The following is a 21,207-nucleotide window of genomic DNA, read 5'->3' as shown; positions in this document are numbered from 1 at the left end:
CTGCCAATGAAGAATTTAAAGACACTTTGTTTCAAGTATCTAAAAATCTCAATCGAGCTAAGGCTGAGGCAAAAAAAACTACTACCCCAGCCTTTTTCAAAAATCTAATCAGAGAGAAATGTGGAAAAACTTGAACAACCTGAAAGGAGTGAACGAATCGAAAAAAGAAACGATAAAGCTAGAGCTAAATGGAAAAGTAACGGAGGAAGGAAAAACGGTGGCCAACGCGTTCAATCACTATTTCTGTAACATAGGAATTCAACTCGCTGCCACAATCCCAAGAAATGTCCACAGAAATGATCATCGATATGTCGGAAACAGCAATAGTATTTATCTTCGACCGGCAACAGAGCAAGAAGTTATCCTTAGAATAAGCAAACTCGACAACTCAAAAAGTCCGGGACCGGATGATATTCCAGCTCATTTTGTCAAAGCGAATCATACCATTTTGGCACCCTTGATCAGAGACGTTTTCAACGATTGCATACAAAACGGTGAATTCCCAGAATTTCTGAAAATAGCACGAGTTTTACCTATCTATAAAACAGGAAAAAAAGACTGATTGCAGCAACTATCGCCCGATTTCTATACTATCGGTGTTCAGTAAGATCTTGGAGCAGCTAATAGCTGATCGTGTCTCGCAATTGCTGAAGCATCACAATATCGAGTATCGAGGATCGAGTACTCTGACAGCAGCCTCTGAGCTAGTGGATGCAATCCACAATGCCCTTGATAACAGAAAATTCATGGGAGTTTTGTTCTTAGACTTGAAGAAGGCTTTTGAAACGATCGACCAGACTATTCTTCTCCGCAAACTAGAATCTTGTGGAATCAGAGGTAGCGCGAATTCCCTTTTTGGGAGTTATTTAACCAACCGGAAACAATACGTCCAAATTAACCAGTCAACTAGTGATTTATGTAACTCAACTGTTGGAGTTCCTCAAGGCAGTAACCTAGGGCCTCTTTTGTTCATCCTCTATGTAAACGATCTGCAAAAGTTACATTTACATGGTAAACCCAGACTGTTTGCTGACGATACTTCACTGTCCTACGAGCACACCGATGTTGGAACGATAATTTCGCAGATGTCGACTGATTTAGAAAAACTTCAGGAATATTTTGAAGCAAACCTCCTCTCGCTCAACCTGGACAAGACAAAATATGTCATATTTAGATCCACGAATCGACCTTCTGAGAGCCACAATCAGCTGAAAGTTGGAACCACAATTATTGAACAAGTTAAAACTTTCAAATACCTAGGCCTAAAGTTCGACGAGCAGATTAGATGGAACGCGCATACAGATGGCCTCAGAAATGAACTAAGTGCCATACACAGCATCATATGGAAGATTTCGAGATTCGTTCCTTCTAAACAACTAACTTGTGTGTATCACAGTGATTGAAATCCTCACCAATTTTCTCATCAGAGGCATTCAAAATACACACTTTGAGGCCTCGCATAGCTATACAGGAGACGATACATATACATTCATTCAAACCTCCCCCCATGAGGAGGATCTGCTCTGAGAGACACTATCCGTTTGCTGCCCCGAACGAACTCTCTCAACGTTCGGTTGCTACATGATGCATGAAGAAGACGAGGCACACATACTCATTTACGTTGTTGAATTTGAATAACTCCAGCCGACAGCTGTCGTTGAGGAGAACATCTTCAACCTCGCCGCAAAGGTTGAGGCAACAACAAAAACAACCGAACTTATTGCGTTGCACGGCCCGCAACGTATGGTGAAAGAGGGGGGAAAAAACTAGCTGCCTGCGTGCGGTTGCTGTGCAATAATAGCAATAGCAGAAAAGCCTCACGCATTCGATCCAGGCACAAACGAGGAGACTCGGGTTTGCTCTGCCTTTTGAATTCGGTTCCCTCAAGGTTGTGACAGGAGATGAGTGAGAGCCATTCGTTTGGTTTTTTGGATTCGCTGCCTCGAATGTATATTGCTTCATGAAGGCGGCCATGTTGAGAGCGTATACATCATCGGTTTTGTCGTTTTCGCTGCCTCAAAGCAACCTTTGCTTCCGAGTAAAGCGTTGAGCGAGAAATGGTTGATCAACTCATGCTCAGCAAAATTCAATCACTGGTGTATCATGCATTTGTGCAATCCAAGTTACAATACATGGTCTCGATTTGGGGAGCTGCTAGGAAAAGCTACATCAGACCTCTTCAAGCCATGCGGAACCGATGCTTAAAAGCAGTTTATAAACGGCCAAAACTTTTCTCCTCCCACGTTCTCGATACTACCAATAGCCGCTTTAAGAGAACTTCAAAGTGTGATTCAGATCCACAACAAACTGTAAAATCGCGCACAACCAACAAATCCAGCATCTGAACCACAGATTTCCAACACGCTCAAGAGGAAATCTAGCAACTAGGAGAGCCAACACGGAGAAAATGAAAAGATCGCCTGAATACTACAGCAGAATGAAGTACAATAATCTCCCGGAATTTCTGAAACATGTACCGAACAAAGCTAGTTTCAAGCGTCAAGTGAAAATCCACCTGAAAACCAAACTTACAAGCTTCCTGAACTAAAGTAAAGCAAAACTAATTAAGTTGTGAACCAGCTCGAACTAGTTCCCTTGACAGAGAGCAATCTCACTGGGGACTTTAAAAAAAAATCAAATTCCTCACTTGGAAAATATCTGCCACTAATCTCCACAATACAAATTTTCTGTATACTCCCTCTCCGCTAGCCACCACCCGCCACCAAATCGCCACCACAGCCCCCACCAAACTGCCCCACCAAACCGCCCCACCAAACCGCCCCACCAAACCGCCACCAAGCTGCCACCAATTACCACCACCGAGCAAAAAATGTGAAAATTGTTATAGTGATGAAAAGAAATGATATGCGATCGAAATATTGTAAATTATGAAAAGAAGTAAAACAAATAATAAATAGTGAGGAGGTTTTATGCCTTCGGGAGCATGATCTTCCATTTTTAAAATAAGATCAACTCCCGGGGGCTTTTCCCTGTTCTTAAAAAAAAAGGCCGAATGGTCATAAGGCCGAATGGTCAAAAGGCCGAATGGTCAAAAGGGCGAATGGTCAAAAGGCCGAATGGTCAAAAGGCCGAATGGTCAAAAGGCCGAATGGTCAAAAGGCCGAATGGTCAAAAGGCCGAATGGTCAAAAGGCCGAATGGTCAAAAGGCCGAATGGTCAAAAGGCCGAATGGTCGTAAGGCCGAATGGTTGTAAGGCTGAATGGTCGTAAGGCCGAATGGATGCTAGGAAGAAAGGTCCTTAGGCCGAATTGCCACTAGGCCGAATGGTTGTTAGGCTGAATAGTCGTTAAGCCGAACCAATGCTAGGCCTATTGCATGTAAGGCCGATCGATAGTTAGACCGAAAGGATGTCAGGCCGAATGGTCACTAGGTCGAATTGTCACTAGGCCGAATGGTCATTAGGCCGAATGGTCGAGAGGCCAAATGTATGACAGGCCGATAAGACATATTATCGCTTGTTTGCATTTTGAGGCGAATGGTAGTTAGGCCGAATGGACGATAGGCCGAATGTTCGTAAGGCCGAATAGTCATCAGGTCGAATGGATGCAAGGCTGGATTCGACCATTCGGCCATACGACCATTCGGCCTTATGACCATTCGGCCTTACGAACATTTGGCCTATCGTCTATTCGGCCTAATAGCCTTTCGGCCCAACAACCATTCGCTCTAACTGCCATTTGCCCCAACATGCAAACAAGCGTTGATATGTCTTATCGGCCTGGCATACATTTGGCCTAACTATCATTCGGTCTAAATACCATTCGGCCTGGTGACTATTCGGCCAAATGACCATTCGGCCTTACGACGATTCGGCCTTATGATCATTCGGCCAAATGACCGTTCGGGCTAATAACCATTCGGCCTAAAAACTGTTCGGCCTAATGACCATTCGGCCTAGCGACCATTCGGCCTGATGACCATTTGGCCTAATAACCATTCGGCCTTATGACCTTTCGGCCTAATGACCATTCAGCCTAGTGACCATTCGGCCGAACATCCTTTCGGCCTTGCGTCCTTTCGGCCTAACAGCCTTCGGCTGGATAACCTTCGGCCCAATAACCCATTCGGCCTAGTGGCCTATTCGGCCAGATAACCCATTCAGCCTAACGTCCATCGGCCGAATGACCTTCGGCCTCATGACTTTCGGCTGAATGACCCATTCTCTCAACAAAAAGTTGATAGACAATCTGATTGATTTCGTACAATCAACAATATATACAATGCATTCAACTATGGTTGTATGATTAATTTTGTGCAATCAACTATAAATATAATAGATTCAACTATAATGTACGATTGATGTCATACATTCAACAATAATTATAATAGATTCGACTATACTTAAATGATTGATTTGTTTATAAATATGATAGATTCAACTATAATAATATGATTGCTTTAATTATAATTATGATAGATTCAATTATAATAATATGATTGATTTTATTATAAATATGACAGATGCAGTTTTATTTCTGTGATTGATTCAATGAGTTCAACTATAAATATCGTAAATTGTATTAACAATTGAATCAATTATACCATTACAGTTGAATCCATTATATTCATAGTTGATTGCGTAAAGTCAATCATCTGTTTGTAGTTGAATCTATAATATTTATAGTTGGATGCAAAAATATCACGCTTTGATGATTGGTATACCCAGCTGAAATAATTAGAAAAACTGTGGTCTTTATTCTTCGTGTGTCACCATCTCTTGCTGAATTCTATCTTTTAGATAGTGTGTTGTCTATCTTTCCAATAACTTTCAAAGTCCGTTTGATTTCTCATAAGCTTTTTTGTAGTTCAAGATTGTTCTCAAACCGACCTTTCTCTAGCTTTCTTTGTGCTCCAGACACAACACTTGGCTGCCTTTTCTATCACAGAGGCGAACGTATTCTTTGCCAATCCGGTTCGAAGGACCGGCTGGGTCTGTTGTAAACTATTCTTACAGGGTATCCTGCGTTAAGAAAAATACCAGTAACAATTTTTGCACATTCCCAGTTAGGAAATATGCCATTAAATCAAATTATAAAAAAGTGAAATGATGTCGCCATTCCAATTGTGCAGCAGTTTTCAACTAGTAGCCCTATGAATGTAAAATATTCTTAGGTTTCTTTTTTGCAAAGGGACCGATCAAAAAGCTGTATAACGTTCACTCTGAGAACCATTTTTCGAAATAAGCGCAACAGTTCATCTCTCGAGTGTAGATTTATTTATAACAATCAAATGAACTTGGCGCGGGAGTACACTGCAAATGCTGATGATTGGTCGATTAGAACGTGCTCACAGCCTGTTGGCTGTGAGTGCCTCCTTTTACGACCGAATTGAGTACTAGAACGAGACGGCAAGCAAGCAAGCAAACGAGTTTCAGTTCATCATGAAAGCAACCAGCATGCTGTCAGCAATAACAACAAACACAAGAACAACACCAACAATCCCATTACGATCGTAGCAACCCGCACGATGTGTATAGAACGGAGGGCACAAAAGCGAATGTGCGCGAGGTTTGGCACACTGCGAGCGCTGCAACAATTTTTCCTTCTGTGCGGCTGTTTAGTTCAATAATAAAAGTTTGTTTGAGCTTTCCGGAGTGAGCGTTTTTTTTTTATTTTGCTGTTGGTTGTTCATCGTTTTCCTTCGTTCGTTCGTTTTGCTCGGTTGCTCAGCTGCAGAGCTCTCGGCAAAAATTTCGAGCACTCTTTCCACGCGCGAGCGGCTGGGTGCTGGCTGGCACTGGGTATCTTTTCGTTCGATGCTGCCGGAGCCGGAGTGCTTGCTTGCTGCTGGTCACAAAAATTGCTGGCTGGCTGCCGGACGGACGAACCGATTGACTGGTTGTGTTTGTTGCTTGCTTTCGGTCGGTCGGACTCCTACCTCATCTACGGAAATCAACAAAAGTAGTCGAGAGTAGACAGCCGTTAGGTGATCACACACGGCGCGCGGGCTCCCTCTAGAGTTGTTTGGTTTCGTTTGGTCGGAGAAAAGTTCTTGGGCACACCACACTGGGTCCGTCGTCGTCAATCCTTTCCTCTCGGTTTCCTCGGATATTCTTGGGATTTTTTTTCTTTGTATTTGGCGTTGGCTCCTTTCCCTTTTTGGCTGGGCCAGGTAGGAGCTGCGCTCCAGTTAGCCATTGAAGGCGGAAAAAGTTCTGGAGGTTCTTAAGAGTATTTCCGGAATCCTCACAGAACGGAAAACAGAAACGCGTTCTCGCGTGAGCAACTCTATTGAAGAGATTGATCAACATTGAATCAAAGTGTGATCGAAGGTGGCTGTGCTTGAAGCAGAAGTACTTAACTGAATTATTTTGTGTGAAAGTAACTAGAAGGTAAAGGGTAGTGGATTATTGTGCAATATTCTAGATCGTACTAAGAGCGAAACTTCAAAATGACGTTTCGATGTGATAATGGTGTTCATCTTCAAGGTGCTGACGGGTGACAATTGACCCGTTTATTGAAACAAAGAGAGTTTTTGAGTTGGGAAAGTTATTGAAAACAAAAAAATCGAGTGAAAGAAGCAGCTTTGAGTGTGTTGCTGAAAATACAATTGAGTACAAAGATTCGAATTGAGGTGTTATCAGAGAAGATTTGTGGAAAAGCTGTTCGATCTACGGTGAGTGAGCGTAGTAGCTGTTTTGATAAGTGAGTCTGGTTAAGAACCCACGAATACTCAGTGGCGAAACGAGGTTGACGAAAAGAGTTACGCAAATGGAAACCTGTTTCTCTAGTTGAAAGGGAAAAGTGAAAAATAATTTAAACCTTTGAGTTAAGGCTTATTGTTGTTGTTTTGGGGCACCCCTAAGGAAGGCTCGAAGGTACACGCGCGTTTAAATATGAAGTAAACACGGTGCGAAAGAGTTATGGAATCAAGTGAGGAAACGCGGTGCGATTATGCCTGAGAGAGTGCGAGATTGTTGTTGATGTTGTTGCTTCGAAGCAAAGAGGAAGCGAAGCGAAGAAGTGCCTCTGGAGAGTGTTGAAAACATAACTTGAAGACGTCGTCGCATCGCATGGAGAAGCGCATGGGAAGAGCATTGGAGTATTGTAACAATACTTCTTCTTTCGAGACTCCCTAGCTTATTTGGAAGACAGTGCTGGCGGCCTCGAGGGGCCTTAAACCGGACTAGACTCGGTCCGAAAACCTCGCGCCGCCGCCTTCTGCAGAGAGTAGTGGTCCGACAGCATAAAACTTTTACTTTCGTTTCGTTGGCCTCGTCATCGCCATGGCTCAAGCCAAAGAAGAAGGCGCATGGCGAGTCTACCGCAAGTCTCGCGCGCAGCTGTGCGAGCAGAAATCGATGTTGTAACTTTCGAACGCGGGCTGCAGCATTATTATTTCGTTTTATTACGAGACTGCGACGAGCCACGGCGAGCTTATGCAATCTTTCACTCTTTCACCTTCACCAGGTTTCCTGGTGAATGTTGAATATTGAAGAGAGAGATGTGCACACGCGATCCGTATTCAGTGCTGCCAGGCCCCGGAAATGAACTTTTGTGAAAGTGAAGTTACGTGCGTTGGCGCGGAAGTTCGGAAACTACTTTCACCCACAGCTTCCGAGTGATGATGCATCAGAATCCAAACAGTGACGCAAGAAACGAACCTTTTCAAGGGAAACCTCAAACCCACCTTGGAAACAATCTGTCATAAATCTGTCAACCCCCTTGTAGAATGTTCTCTCAGCTCTCGACAAAGTGCTAATCTGTGTTCACCTTCTCCGTGCTACGCGACGGCATCGGACCGTGAAATTCTACACCGCTTCGAAGCGCATTCCTTCGACATCTTCCACTTCTTCCCACCAACACGATCCATCTCTCAACCTGAATTACTTATCGAAGAAAAGTACAAAACTCAGAACAAAAACAACAACATCAACGGGAAGATTCTCACCTAAGTTTATCTTTTCCCTTAAAAATTTGCAGAACCAGTCGGATCGCAGCAATCATCGATCTTGAAGTAGAATTGTTTGTGGGGAATACAAAACTGTCCAATCTGAACAAGGTAGGCTATGATTTTTTAAGCAAAAAATTAATAATTTCACATCAAATCATCTCCAAAGTTCAACACGTTAATGTGAACGGACACCAATCGAGACACCAGAAACAAAAAAAAAACCAAACAATCAACAATTCTCCATCGTCGTCGTCGCAAATGTCATTGCCTTCTAGGGTTGCTGCAATTGACGAAACTTGCAACTGCAAAACAGTTCAAATTTTTTTTCGCTCTAGTCAGCAACCCGTTCAATCGTCATCATTCATATACTGACGATTGCAGTTTTGCTAATTTTTTTAACGTTCGTTTCATTTCCATTGGTTCAATTTTAGTTGCAAACCCACGAATAATTGCACCGAGACGCTGGAAAATTTTAATTTAAATAAAAAAAAATAACCAGCTCAGAAGACACCCGAGAACTCTTTACTTGTCGTGTCCAACAGAGGCGTGTCTGAATTGTTTGTTGCCATTTAAGGTTCTACTTTTGTTTTATTTGTTTCCCTTTTTTCAAACAATATTTTTCTTTTAATTTCTCAACTACTCACCTATCATGTTACGTTTCGAGTTAGTGCAGTATGTTCGTTGTTTTCTTGTCCTTTTTCGCTTTAATTTGGTACCATTTTATGGCTACTGATCGGTTATTGCCGTCATCCGGTTTGCCTCGGTGCTAGTGCAATCTGTTGCACAAATTGTCGTGTTGTTATTTGATTTTGCTGTTTTTGGGTTTTCTACCATGATTGGGTTTGTTTCCGCCGTGAAATGTCTTTTTGTACTCATCACGTTGCTTCTTTTTTTGGATAAAAAACTACTCATTTTCTAGTCTTTCGATGTGGAATATTGCAAACGGAATTAGTCTTTAAGGTAAAAACTTGTACTGGATACTAGAACAGTGATCAAAACTCGCTTCTTCATCTTCTTAGAAATTTTCAGAAAAAAAAATCCAGTGTGAAAGTTGCTTAGAATTCTTAAAGTTCAACTTGTGCAAAATCCAATACACAAAAGTGTGTTTACACGCGTTGATTTTGCTCGAATTTTCAAACCCCTCGACCAGCGCCAGCTTCGGTACCAATTTTTTGGAAGATTTTAATTTTCGCATTTTGAGAAGTTTCCAACAAATAATTTTCAAAACAGCTCTAAGAGCAAGTTCACTGGTGTTGGGAAAAAGTGGTAGAAATTTTGACATTTTGAAAATTTTACCATGCAAAAATGATTTCAAGATCAAGGCGTTGTATTTTTTTACAACACTGTTTCTATTTCAGCCGTATGTGATAGAAATATTACTATTTTTGCATCACAGCATGCGAAAATACAACACGTGTTGTAAAAAAAACTAGAAGGCCACAGATCTTGAAAATGTTTTTGCATGGTAAAATTTTCAAGATGTGCCGTAAGTGTCAAAATTTCTACCACTTTTTCCCAACACCAGTGAACTTGCTCTAAATCTACGATAAGTTCTCTCGATAAAACTTTGACAGAATAAAAGACGACTTCTATAGTCCGCCGTGAATCGTCAGAAACTTGTGACTAAAGCTAATTTTGTTCAATATTTTAGGTCCCAGTAAGCCGTGAGCCCAGAGGACGTTTAGAAAACCTGAAAATAAAACACTTTTTTCGCACCATCAATACTGCTCCCAATGCAATGGTTTATTCCGCCGAAAAATATTTCCCAATCTTTTATGCCCCATATTCGGTCAAATCTGCTAAAATGCACATCCACTTTCATTGGGAACCACTTTTTTCTAAAATGATACTCTTTTTGGCCTATTGGTGGATTTCTCAAGAAATCAGTCTAGGATCTGAAGGACAATTTACTAGCCATAATGTACCATTTTTGCTAAGTAACAGCAATGGCGAACCAACGCTGGTAGGATTATTTATACTGTTTAACAATAGTACACAGTTTACAAAACTTTTTTTTAAACAATTTTTTTTTTGGTTAACTGTTGGCGGACTTTCCCAAGAAAACAGCGAATGATCTGGCGGAAAATTCTCTACCATGTTGGCACATTTCTCTGTCTCCGATTGCTCACCCACGCTGGAGAACCATTTTTTTCACCATAAATCACAATAAACTGAATATGTGGTTCATACGAAAAACACAACCGCAAAAAAAATCTAAATCCTACATTTCAAACTTCATTTAATCATAAAGTATCACCGAGCTCGAATAAAATGCGTGCGATGTCAAAAAAATCAAAGCCTACTCCTCAACTAACGTATGGGAGGAATTATGTTAACAAAATTGATAAACTTTCAAAGTTTTCAGAAAAAATAGTTTTTTTTTTATTGATTGTACCCTCATTTTGATAAATTTAGTGGAAGAACGAATCTGTAATTATTTAAATGTACATTTCGGTCATCCCATATCAGGGATGCTGATTTATTTAAGTTTACAAGTTGTTATGTTGGAGTTCACGACTTTAATGACCCTTTTTTCTGTCTGCAGTTGGATTTCATACATTTTTGAGTTAGTTTTCAAACTAATAATAAGCTGATCAGCACACTGTAATTATACATTTTCCCCCTTCTTCTGCATGTTGTCAATGCGATATGTATTGAAGTTAATAAATGAATGTTATTCAATTTCAGGTTCGAAACTGCCAACTTGAAATTTAGAACTCGATCCGGAAGAGGTGAGCCTGTCAAATCTTGGTCATATTTAGTAGAAAGTTCATATATGTTTAATGCTGATTTCAGAAATTGCATAAAACAAGTTTTCAAAACTCATACTACGTTTGTATTTTCGGTAATCAGATAGGTTCTAAAAATTATACAGTGAAACCTCGATTTTGCCACCTCCAATAATGCAATTTAGGGATTGTGACAAAATCCGGAGATTGTGTAACGGGACAATTTTTGGTTACTTTCAGGAAATAATTAAGTTAAATACATGCCGCAGCCAGTATTACAGTGCAGGAGAATTTTTGAGAGGTATTATTTGATTAATTGCCAGTTTTTACATTTAAACTTCATTGAATGTTATAAACACATTTCTTTGAACATTCTTTTTTGATTGATATTATTGAGGCCGTGTATTCAAAAAAATGCAACACTTTGTTTTGTGAATAATATTTTAAAGTATGGATGGAATTTGATAATATTTTCGGTGATGCTACCTAGTAATGTAATGTGTATAAGTGCAAAATTTGGTGACAATCTGTCTAGTGGTTTTTGAGATATTGTCAAATACAGATAACTGATAACTGTTTTTTGGGAGGGATCGAGATAAACCCTGCAAAGTCCCAGTGCCTAATTAGATACAAAGTTTAGGTCTTCGACAAAGTTGTTCAGCGGGAAATTTCCTTGAGAGATTTTTTAACTTGGCACAAAAACCATAAGTAGACTCGGCTTCACCAAAAAAACAAAAATGATGTTGATTTTTCAGTACAAAATATTCAATTTTCCCATACAAACCTATAGGTCAAATTTACTCATGTGAACGTTACGTAAAAACTCTGCAAAAAATCATGGATAAGATTTGAACCAAAATGAAGCTTCTAAGACCCCAGGGTTTGAGACCCCAAATGACCCCAAATGACCCCAAATCGACTCAGTCCATTGTCTTATTTTTATTATTAAAAGAAATGTGTTGCATGATGCATGATGTGGAGGAGAGCATCATATCTTTGGGCAGTATCGAGATGAATCCTGCAAAGTCCCAGTGGGAGACCCTAAAAACAGCTGGAAATGAACTATTTGACTAAAGTTCATATAGTAAGTTGGAGTTCTAGAGGGTCTAACCGTGAGATAAAATTGCAATAAAAGTGAAGATGATTGATTTTATAAAGCTAAGAATGTGAGAGGTTCTATCAAGCTTGATCTGAAAATTTTAACAGGAGAAGGGATGAAAAAATAATTTTTCTGACTAGTTTGTCTAGCTGGCCAATACACAGGCCTGATTTCATTTCTACAAGGAAAAAAAGCTGTCACCGGCTAAATAAACAAAATACGGTGGTCAAATCGTGTGCAAAACTTTAGAACCAAGTGGTGAGATATTTTTTTAATTTTCATAATGATCAGCAATCAGCAATAGAAAATAACTCTTAAGCGAGCATCTTGCAGGTTTTCAGCCAAAAACTTCTCGTTGACAAGTCTCGCCTGGATGTTCTGGAGATTCTTGATTCTTGATTTGGAAAAAGGTGATTCATAGTAAACATTATAGATGTCGCTCGTGGTTCCCAAAAATAAAAGTCAAAAAACTTCTTCAGAACTCGACAGAACTTTACAATAGTTAGCACAAGTAAGCATTAATTTATTAGGCAACTTTACTGAAGATTTCATCATTTTTCATCCATGCATTTAAAAGTTATTCACAGAACAAGGTGTTACTTTTTTTTCGAATACACTCCTTAAGACCCTAAATGACCACACAGAAAAAAAACGCTCTTGTGAATTTGCACTTTGCAATTTTAAAACAATTTTTCTTGAAAATCAAGATGTGATATAATTGATCTTCACATTTATCACTAAAATTGCTTTTACCATCAGAATGATGTCAAATAACTTGATTTTAATCTAAATATAAATGGGTGATTATTAAGTTTTTTTTTTGTATCGAAATTATTATGATGACAAAATCGGGTAAAAAATATGACAAAATTAGGGGCAGACAAAATCGGATTTTAACTGCACGAATGTTCTTTTTTTAAACTCATTTCACCTTTCTGTTTTGCATGCACGCTCATAAGGGTTGTCCAAAAAAGCAATATGTTTCCCATCTCGTAACCGTGAGGCTTTAATTTATTTTGGTCTAACAAAAAGCCCCATGCCAATTTCAAACTCAATCGGTCAACTATTGAGTGGAAGTCGTTCAGCAACGTTAAAATTCTTATGAGAATTGGCTTCAATTTGTTTTAGAGTACCGTCAAAAATTAGTATATCGGCTCTAAATTAAAGATTCTTTTCGATTTTTTTCTTTGAATTCCAGTACATTATCTTTTAAATAATTTTAAATTTTAATTTTTGGCTTTTTACGGTCTTGGATCTCAATCAAACAACTTATTTTTCGAAATACCCGACGTTTCGACCATTTTTTGTGGTCTTTCTCAAGGGAACTGGAAGTTTATTTGAATATTTAGTTTTGAGCATTGTTAGTGGACTATACTAAAGTGTGTAAACTCACTTATCTGTCTGCTGTTATTGTCAATATCGTTTTTTTCCAACGGCTAGGTGTCCAGTACTTGCAGCTCTGTGGGGGGTATTGTTGTTTTTTACATTTGAATCATATTTATAAATTTATCATCTTACAATTTTAACCGGAAAGAAAAGAATATTTTTTCATCCGATTTCTTATGGTCGCACTTTAACGAACTTTTTGAACTATGGATGTTGTGTTATGTGGATTGTGTGGGTATTGTTTGGGGTTGAGCTTTCTGAGTTGGTAAGTGGGATTTGAATTTGTGTAATGTGTGAGTTTAGAGTATTCTTTATGCTATTGCTATTGCTGGTTGGTTGTTTTGGTTTTACGGATTGTAATATGCCTGTGTATGTTGTTTTAAATAATTTTAGACAAATTCTTCAAAGACCACACAGTTCTATGAGCAATCGAATCAACCAGTTTTTGGTGTTTAAAATGATTCAAGTGTTTGGGGAAATTTATTTTCTGGAAGAGCTACCGAAATTTGCATGGAAAAAGAGATAAGCGAGTTTTTCTTTCGAAGAAATTGCCAAAAAAAATTGCTGATAGTCATCACAATTGTCTCATAAATGTTCTGTTTTAATTTTAAAAATCTAAATTCAGTGTCATAATAACAAACAAACTACATTCCACAAATTTGCTTGTGTAAACTTACACCAGCAAATTTCATAGCTTTTCCTGATAAATTTTTTTATTAGGATCTGCTTAACCAGAATCAGTGTTTTTCTACAAATTGGTTGAATATGTTAAGAGTTATTCCATTTTTTTTTAAGCAGTGTCCAAAACGTCCAAATGGGGATAAAAACAGGCCAAAATAAGATCGTGGTTTCCACAGCCTTGAAGCTTCTTTTTGAGCTCTAAAACACATAAATATTTAATTTATTGTTGTGCAGCAATCGAAAATAACGTTAGTTCACATTTTTCTTCACAAGCTCTAGAATTGTGCGCACTACATAACATTTCTTTCATATGTCTCTCTCCGAAATCAACACATATTTCGCAGCCTTTGGACGTTGTTTTTTTCAGTCTCATAAAGCGAAATTGGAGAAAAGTATTTCAGATTAATAAAGGAAAATAGCATGTCTTCAGCGACAACTCTAAAGCAGCCACATTTCTATGCACTGTTAAAAACCTTAATGAACAGTCTTAAGGAATATTAGTAAGAGAACTTGATTTCAGGTTCTAAAAAAATCATCTTTTCAACAAGTGTGGAACCACTGCTAAGATAAATTTTGTATGCGCCGAATTGGACTGAAAAAAAAATTAAGATACCTTCAATGATTTTATTAACATTAAACGAGTCATTTTTGTAGAAACTAGAAAATCTTAAAAAACGAACAACAAAGTTAATAAGCGTAAGAAAGTAAAATCCAAATAATCAAAAACGTTTTTTTTAACTATGAGATTTTTTAATTAGGATAAGTTTCAATAAAATTTGCATTTCGAAAAAATTGAATTTTTTGACAAATGAGTATGAGCAAGGACCGGCGTGAGAGAACACTAAAAAGAGCCATTCTTACACCAAATTAACATATTATTACAGGAACTGACTGATTAATATTTATTGATCATCATTAAATGAAACTGTAAGTCAAAATCCATGACAGATGAATTTTTTACGCTCAATTTTTTTTTATGTTTTGGTAACATATTTTTCTAAATCAGGCGACTATTACAAGCGAGAATGAGCCAACTTTCTTTGTCTTGTAACTTTTTCCAAAAATAATGTTTTTCGACCAAATTTTGTCCAGTTGTATGTAGTACATACTGTTTAAGAACAAATCTCCTTTAATATATTTTCAAAATAAGCTAAATTACTATAGTTATTCGAAAAACAACTCAAACACCACCATGTTGGCCCATTATCACCCCGCACGACGGTATAAAAAAAATATCACAAAGTTTAAACGAGCTTTTTCTAAAAAAAATTGTGAAAAAAAAAATTGTGACTTCTGAAGGACGATAAAAATTTTGCTAAATTAGACACGAGTTGGCATTCTAGTTCGCAATTTTTTAACGTTGCTGAAAAAAAGGACATTTCTGATGACCTTCAATGCGTTTGATAAAAAAAAACTTGAAAAAAATAGTGTTAGTGGGATTCAGAAATTGCATTAACGGCTAGAAGCGCTCTGCATTGTATACATTGGTCACAATAAATAAGAAGACTTACTGCAAGAAATAACTTAAAAATTGTACAGAACAGAAGTTAACCCCACAGAAAACTCGAGGAAATTTAGTGCAAAGTGACGGATAAAGTCACAATCAAAGGTGTGCAAAATTTTACAAACTCTATTTTAAAAAATATTCACCAACGTTTTAAAGACAAGGCGTAAGCCTACGATTACCTAAGTATCTGTTGAAATAAACACTGTTTTAAGATATTTCAATACAAATCCATTCTTGAGTTTCCATATGACACTATTGGAAGTTTGGCGGCTTGTAATTTTATTCGGGTGCATCCAAATAGAACAATTTTTTCGGGCGCGCTCAATGAATTCATGGAATTTTTAATTTGGCATCGTTTTTTTTTTTGACGCATCCTGAAAGTCCAGGAAAAAAAATCTACCTTATCAGAACTTGAGTGTCAATTTGATACTCCTCGCTTAAAACCGCGACATCTCTCTTGTTTCTGAACTGATTTTTACAAAATTTATAGTTTTAAAAACCTCGTATTGTAACTCACATATGTTTCTCAGTCACTATTCACCTATACAACACTTCAGTTTTCCGTTCTTCAAAGTCTTAGAAAAAAATTTGAAAAACATGCTTCGGATACAAGACTTTAGATCAGCTATGGAAAGCTCAAACAAAATTTCCTTCATTGTTCAAGTAAGCTGAAGCTAGAAGCTATACATTGCACATAAATATAAAAAAAAATTTGAAATATTTAAGATCATGACCACCAAAATGTAAAAAAGTGGTTTAAAAACCGTACTTTTCAATCAATGATCGTCGAGTCACAGAAGAAAAATTTTGAAAGAAGAATTGGAAAGTTGACGTAATTTGGTACGTTTTTTCATTTTCAGATTGTCAAAAAACGAAACACATAATTTTAGAAGATTTTTCATAGGTAGTTGTTTTTCGATTGTCATTTTGCAATTTTTTCAGATTTTCTTCCACTTAAATACAAATTTGCACTGGATTTTGATTATATAAACGCAAGATTTCCGCAATAATTTATATGCACCAGAAAGCCAATTTCATACCAATTCTTTTTTTTTGGTGTAACTACATAAACGCTGCGACACTTTCGGTATGAATCGGTATGAAATTGGCCTTCTGGTGAAAATAAAATTTTTGTAGAAACCTTAAGTTAATATAATAAAATTCAATGATTATAATTTTAATGGCAAATTCTGTGTTTTGCATTTTAAAAATGCAAAAAGGTGCCAAATTCCGTAAACTCTCCAATCCTCATTTCAAAATTTATCTGGTGTGACTTGACTGTTCATTGATTGAAAAGTACGGTTTTGACATAACCTTTTTTAAATTTTTTGTGGTCGTGATCTTGAAAAATTAAAAAAAATATATTGTTATGTGCTTCTACCTTCAGCTTTCTTGGACACTAAGCGAAATTTTGTTTGAGCATTTTTAGCTGATCTGCAGTCTTTTTTTCGGATTTTTTTAGACTTTGAATAACAGAAAACCGAAGTGTTATATGTGAATAATGTCTGAAAACATATTTGAGTTTCATCACGAGGTTTTTAAAACTATAAATTTTTCAAAAATCAGTCGAGAAACAAGAGAAATTTATTGGTTTTAGTCAGGATTGTCAAATTGACTCTTCAGAGACTGTTACAGGATAAAATTTCTGGGACGGATGAGGGTTAAACTGAGTTTTTAACTATAAACCATAAAAACAGGTGTCCACTTTTTTTCGTGAACACTCCTTAAAGAAAATTCGATTATTCTTTTTGCGGCGCCCTAAAAAAAATCCATCCCCAACCGTTCTAAATGGTTTTCATTTTACGACATTTTCTTTACCTTTCATTGCGTTTTGTGCTTTCTATGACCCATTACTGAAAGGTACTTCGTTCGATCGTTTAGTCCAAAACCGTCCATCGATTTTTCGAACCCCTTCCCTTCCAGTTGGATTTTTTGTTTTTGTTCTTTTGGACCAAAACAAATAACGGAGAAAAATATGCAAATGAGCTACAAGGAATGAACTAGTTTAGTTTTCTTTTTAGTTTATTTCCTAGAATCTGGTGACCAAGATTCTATCGCTCCATTCTTAATTTATACAACTAAAATGTAGGCTTCTCGAAATCCTGTTGGACCGGGCATTCCGCGATCACAATTTCCTTCCTCTTTCTAGGGTGTTTGCATTTCGTTCGAGAAATGCATCCCTCCTCCTATCGGGGCGTTCCCTTCTTTTCCCCGCTCTTCACCTATAAATAGTCCGAGAACCATGTGACAACCATGACACAAGGACACCGAGATGACAACTGCCACCAAATATGAATGCTTTCAGCAGTGGTATTGGTATAGGTGCAATTTCAAAATTTTTAGGGGGAGGGGATTCTTCCCTTCTTCTTTTCTAACGCAGGCAGCAAAGTCGAAACGCAACACATGAGAAGTGCATCGGGCTAGAGAGGGATTTTTTTTCCTATTTTTGAAGTCAGACGAAGAGGGTAAAATCCGTTTGGGATGCAAGTAGGAAAAATTTTCTGCCTTCTGCCTCAGCTTGCTCAACGGTATTATTTTTATTATTTTTGAGAGCATCCTTTCACGGGACAAAGTGCGTTTGTTTTATTTTCTCTTTTAGGGTTTTTTCTGTCATTTTTTTTTTGAGACGAGGGTGTTGTATTTTGTTTTCCTCGGAATATGGCACACATGTTCTTCCCTACTTGCATAGGGCACCAGGCAGCAGTGACACCCACATATTATCGTTTCGAAAGTGTTCTTTCAGAGCCAGCAAAAAAAAAGTCAAATAAACCAGGGTTGGTGGGGTGAAGGTTTTTGTTTCTTGAGGCTCCTAAATGAGAGCGTCGCGCTGCGTGTTAAAATTGAGGGTGATTACTTCATACTTCTATTTTGTTTTTTTTCTCTTTTTTTTTTGTTGGTTTCATTCCCTTCACTTATTTTTTCACAAACGGAAAAGAACACACGGAAAGGGTGTTGTGTAGGCCATTTTGGAGGAAACCATTTTTGTGCTGGGCCGGAAAATTGGGAAATGGACCGGAAGCTGCTCATGGGTAATGATTTGAAATTTTAAGCTTCCGGGAGTTGGTTGAAAAATTGATTATGTAGCTCACGTGGAAGTGTACAAAGTTTGTAACTGAACCGATCGAATCATTAAATTTGATATTTATGAAACCTGTTCAGAAACCAAAATTTTAAATCGGGAATAGGAAAACATTTTGTTGTTTTTTGTTGCTGATCAACCAGATGATTTATCATTACATTTTCTCTTTTATTTGTATTTAATTCAACGAATCGCAATCTTAACCCGGAAACCCACTGTTGCCTATCGTCACTGGGTAAGACTTTGGGAACGGAAATCAATTGAAAAAAAAACTAAATAATAAAAATCGAATCCATGGACTCTCGGCATCGAAACGGAACCGAATGCCAAGTTGCCGCTACCCGAAGAGCGCGCTAATTAGTTAGTTTTTTTTTCTTGTGGCAGTCGATTGCCAAAGCTTAGAAGCCATCTTGGAGAACCTCCATCGCCACTTGTTGGTAACATTTCTGTTATTTTTCTGCTGAAGTAGTAGAGAATCACCCGGCCGGAACACAAACACCCCAAGGACTTTCACACCTTTGACTGCCGATTGAATTTAGCGGTTCTAGTCTTTGGTTGTTGTGTAGCTTTAATAAAATGTAAGAGTTTATAGAAGCAGACATTTCGAAAGCGGGTTTCTTATCCTTTTCCAATTTCAAGGATTTGTGCCGTCGTTGGAAAGAATTAATAAATAGACAAGCTGGGGTAGTTTTCCAAACAATTTCACTTTACTGACTGGTGCTGTCAGCGGTTTTCTCGTTGCGAAATGGCGAATGCCACTTTTATATTTTGAGAAAACAAGTGGCTTTCAAGGTGTTGCGCTTTTAAATTTTTTCTTCGAAAGTCTAAATTGTTCTTGAAACACTTTCGATTAGCATCGGTGACTGCATTCGATTGTTTCGGTGTCTTTCTTCTGTTGGAAAAAAATTGCAACTGCAAACAAACCATGCACTGATTAAAAGGTGCTAAAACATTTGCAACGAAACGTTACTCGAACATTCCGGTTTCGGATGCATTCTTAGGGAAGAACAAAGGATGTCTTCGAAGGAAGTGATAATTGTTGATTTTTTAGGGCAAACGGAACAAAGAAATGACCTATTAATCGATGCTAAATGCAACAGTGGTCTGTTTTGAGTCATCTAGGCAAAAGGGAACCAATGAACGTGAAGATTTTACTTGCATGGCGACCGTCATAAATCAGTTTGTCTTACAAACCAATCTGAACTATACTCTCGAATGATGTATGAAGCTGAGCTTCCAGATGATTTTCGCTTAACTTACATGGCGACCTGTTTTTTTTTGTTTTTTGTTTTTTCTGGGATTCATTACATGGCGACCGTCAGAAATGAATTTCACTTATTTTAACATGCTTCAAATGCTTCTTCCAATCAAATAAACCAGTCATAATAAAGAAAAGCTCTAAAATAATGCCTGAAGCCGAGCTACCAGATGAACTTAGCTCAAACAACAAGTAAACGATTCCATTCTCTGTTTGGAATGCAACCGAGAATGATTTCGAAAGCCACATTTGGTGAGGAGATCGGCGTCGTCGTGAGAAGTCTGCATTTTTTCCAGCACTTTCCATAGCCTCTGGTTGGGGATCAACTTGAGAACTAGTTGGCAGTTTTTCCCTAACCAGCTTTATACCAAAGTGCAGTCTCTAGCATAATGTGCAATTTCTTACTGCAACGGTTCAACCCAGAGAATGCCGGCGGTTTGGTTCAGAATTTTTTTTACAATTAATCTGCTATTGGGTGAACTTTCTGAGATGTCGAGCAGTAGGTTGGGTCGATTTATATAACTAACAATAAGAATGAGTTCAGTGATAGTTTTCGATAAAAATTAAACTTTTGTACAAAACAGATTTGAGTTAAGAACATTCTGTTCAAACATTTAAAGTATGAAAACACTTGAGATAAACATCATTTCCAAGAACACTCTTTAATTTTCTCTGGATAACTTTCACAATTTAAAGATTTAACACATTAAGGTCCGCGTCGGAAAGCACCGAAATTCGGCATTATTTTTATCAGAATCTTCTGATCCATATACTATAAATTAAGTATATTTGAGTTATCCAAATTGTCGTGTTTTATTTTGTAAAATAAAGTTTCAAAACTAAATTTATAATATTTGAGTTATACTTCTAATTTAAAGTTGCCAGATTGCCTGATTTTAACATACAATTTGGAAAAAAAAATCCGGCCCGGTCCGGTTGCCCGGATTTCATTGGAAAATTCTCATTTTCATTCTCATAATTCATTCATTGTGCTATAATTTTTTTTTAATTTATGCGTTAAAAACAAAATTTTCAGAACAAGTTTCAAAAAAATTAACATGAAAGATTTTTTGGAAGCCTAAAATAAAATTTAAAATCTGTCGATTAATTATTTGTGAAAAAAAATTTTTAACAACTTTTTTTTCTTGATTTTTGATGAGTAATTTCTAGATGTTGACGAAATTTGCCGGTATATTGCCAAAATTTCTGTCGACCATTTTGAAATCAAATGCCCGGATTTTGCTAGGGTTTTAGTTAAAGATAGCCCGATTTTCCGGCCCGGATAGGTGCTGAAAAAATTCTGGCAACCTTATTCAAAGTGTAATACACTCGTTGCAAGAAAAAATAGATTACTCTCTTTTTTGGTCCGTAATGTGATAAGTTACTTTATCAAAATTTCAAACATCATCAATCACTCATAAATTTGATAAATATAAGTACAAAAAGGCGGATCAATCAGAAATCGTATCCAGCCTGTAAATCCTTAATTAGTTGAGAGGGTGTTTGACTTTTCAAATTTTATAGTGAAGTAAAACAACAACTGTTTCAATTCT

At 37.5% G+C, this 21,207-nt stretch overlaps 2 protein-coding genes across 2 annotated transcripts in view; both read left to right on the top strand.

Moving 5' to 3' along the window:
• Positions 1-118: 118 nt before the first annotated feature.
• On the top strand, positions 119-7,916 carry LOC129743057 (uncharacterized). Its single transcript, XM_055734997.1, has 3 exons — positions 119-469; positions 549-837; positions 7,693-7,916. Exons 1-3 carry the CDS (start codon positions 119-121, stop codon positions 7,914-7,916), a joined length of 864 nt encoding a protein of 287 aa, XP_055590972.1.
• LOC129743056 (transcription factor Ken 2-like) overlaps positions 5,891-21,207 on the top strand; it is a 126,098-nt gene continuing 110,781 nt past the window's right edge. The window contains exons 1-3 of the mRNA XM_055734996.1: positions 5,891-6,637; positions 7,945-8,023; positions 10,604-10,647. The gene's annotated coding sequence lies outside the window, so the exon portion shown is untranslated. The remainder of the gene's footprint in view (positions 6,638-7,944; positions 8,024-10,603; positions 10,648-21,207) is intronic.

The sequence above is a fragment of the Uranotaenia lowii genome, chromosome 2, assembly GCF_029784155.1.
Source record: "Uranotaenia lowii strain MFRU-FL chromosome 2, ASM2978415v1, whole genome shotgun sequence".
Taxonomy (NCBI): domain Eukaryota; kingdom Metazoa; phylum Arthropoda; class Insecta; order Diptera; family Culicidae; genus Uranotaenia; species Uranotaenia lowii.
This window is presented reverse-complemented; position numbering and strand designations above follow the sequence as displayed.

What these genes read in the sequence shown, in the direction of transcription:
- LOC129743057 (XM_055734997.1), top strand. Translation starts at nt 119, where the DNA reads ATGTGGAAAAACTTGAACAACCTGAAAGGAGTGAACGAATCGAAAAAA. An exon ending in TGGCACCCTTGATCAGAGAC is followed by an intron (nt 470 to 548) that starts GTTTTCAACGAT and finishes TCTATAAAACAG; the next exon opens with GAAAAAAAGACTGATTGCAG. An exon ending in AGAATCTTGTGGAATCAGAG is followed by an intron (nt 838 to 7,692) that starts GTAGCGCGAATT and finishes ACCCCCTTGTAG; the next exon opens with AATGTTCTCTCAGCTCTCGA.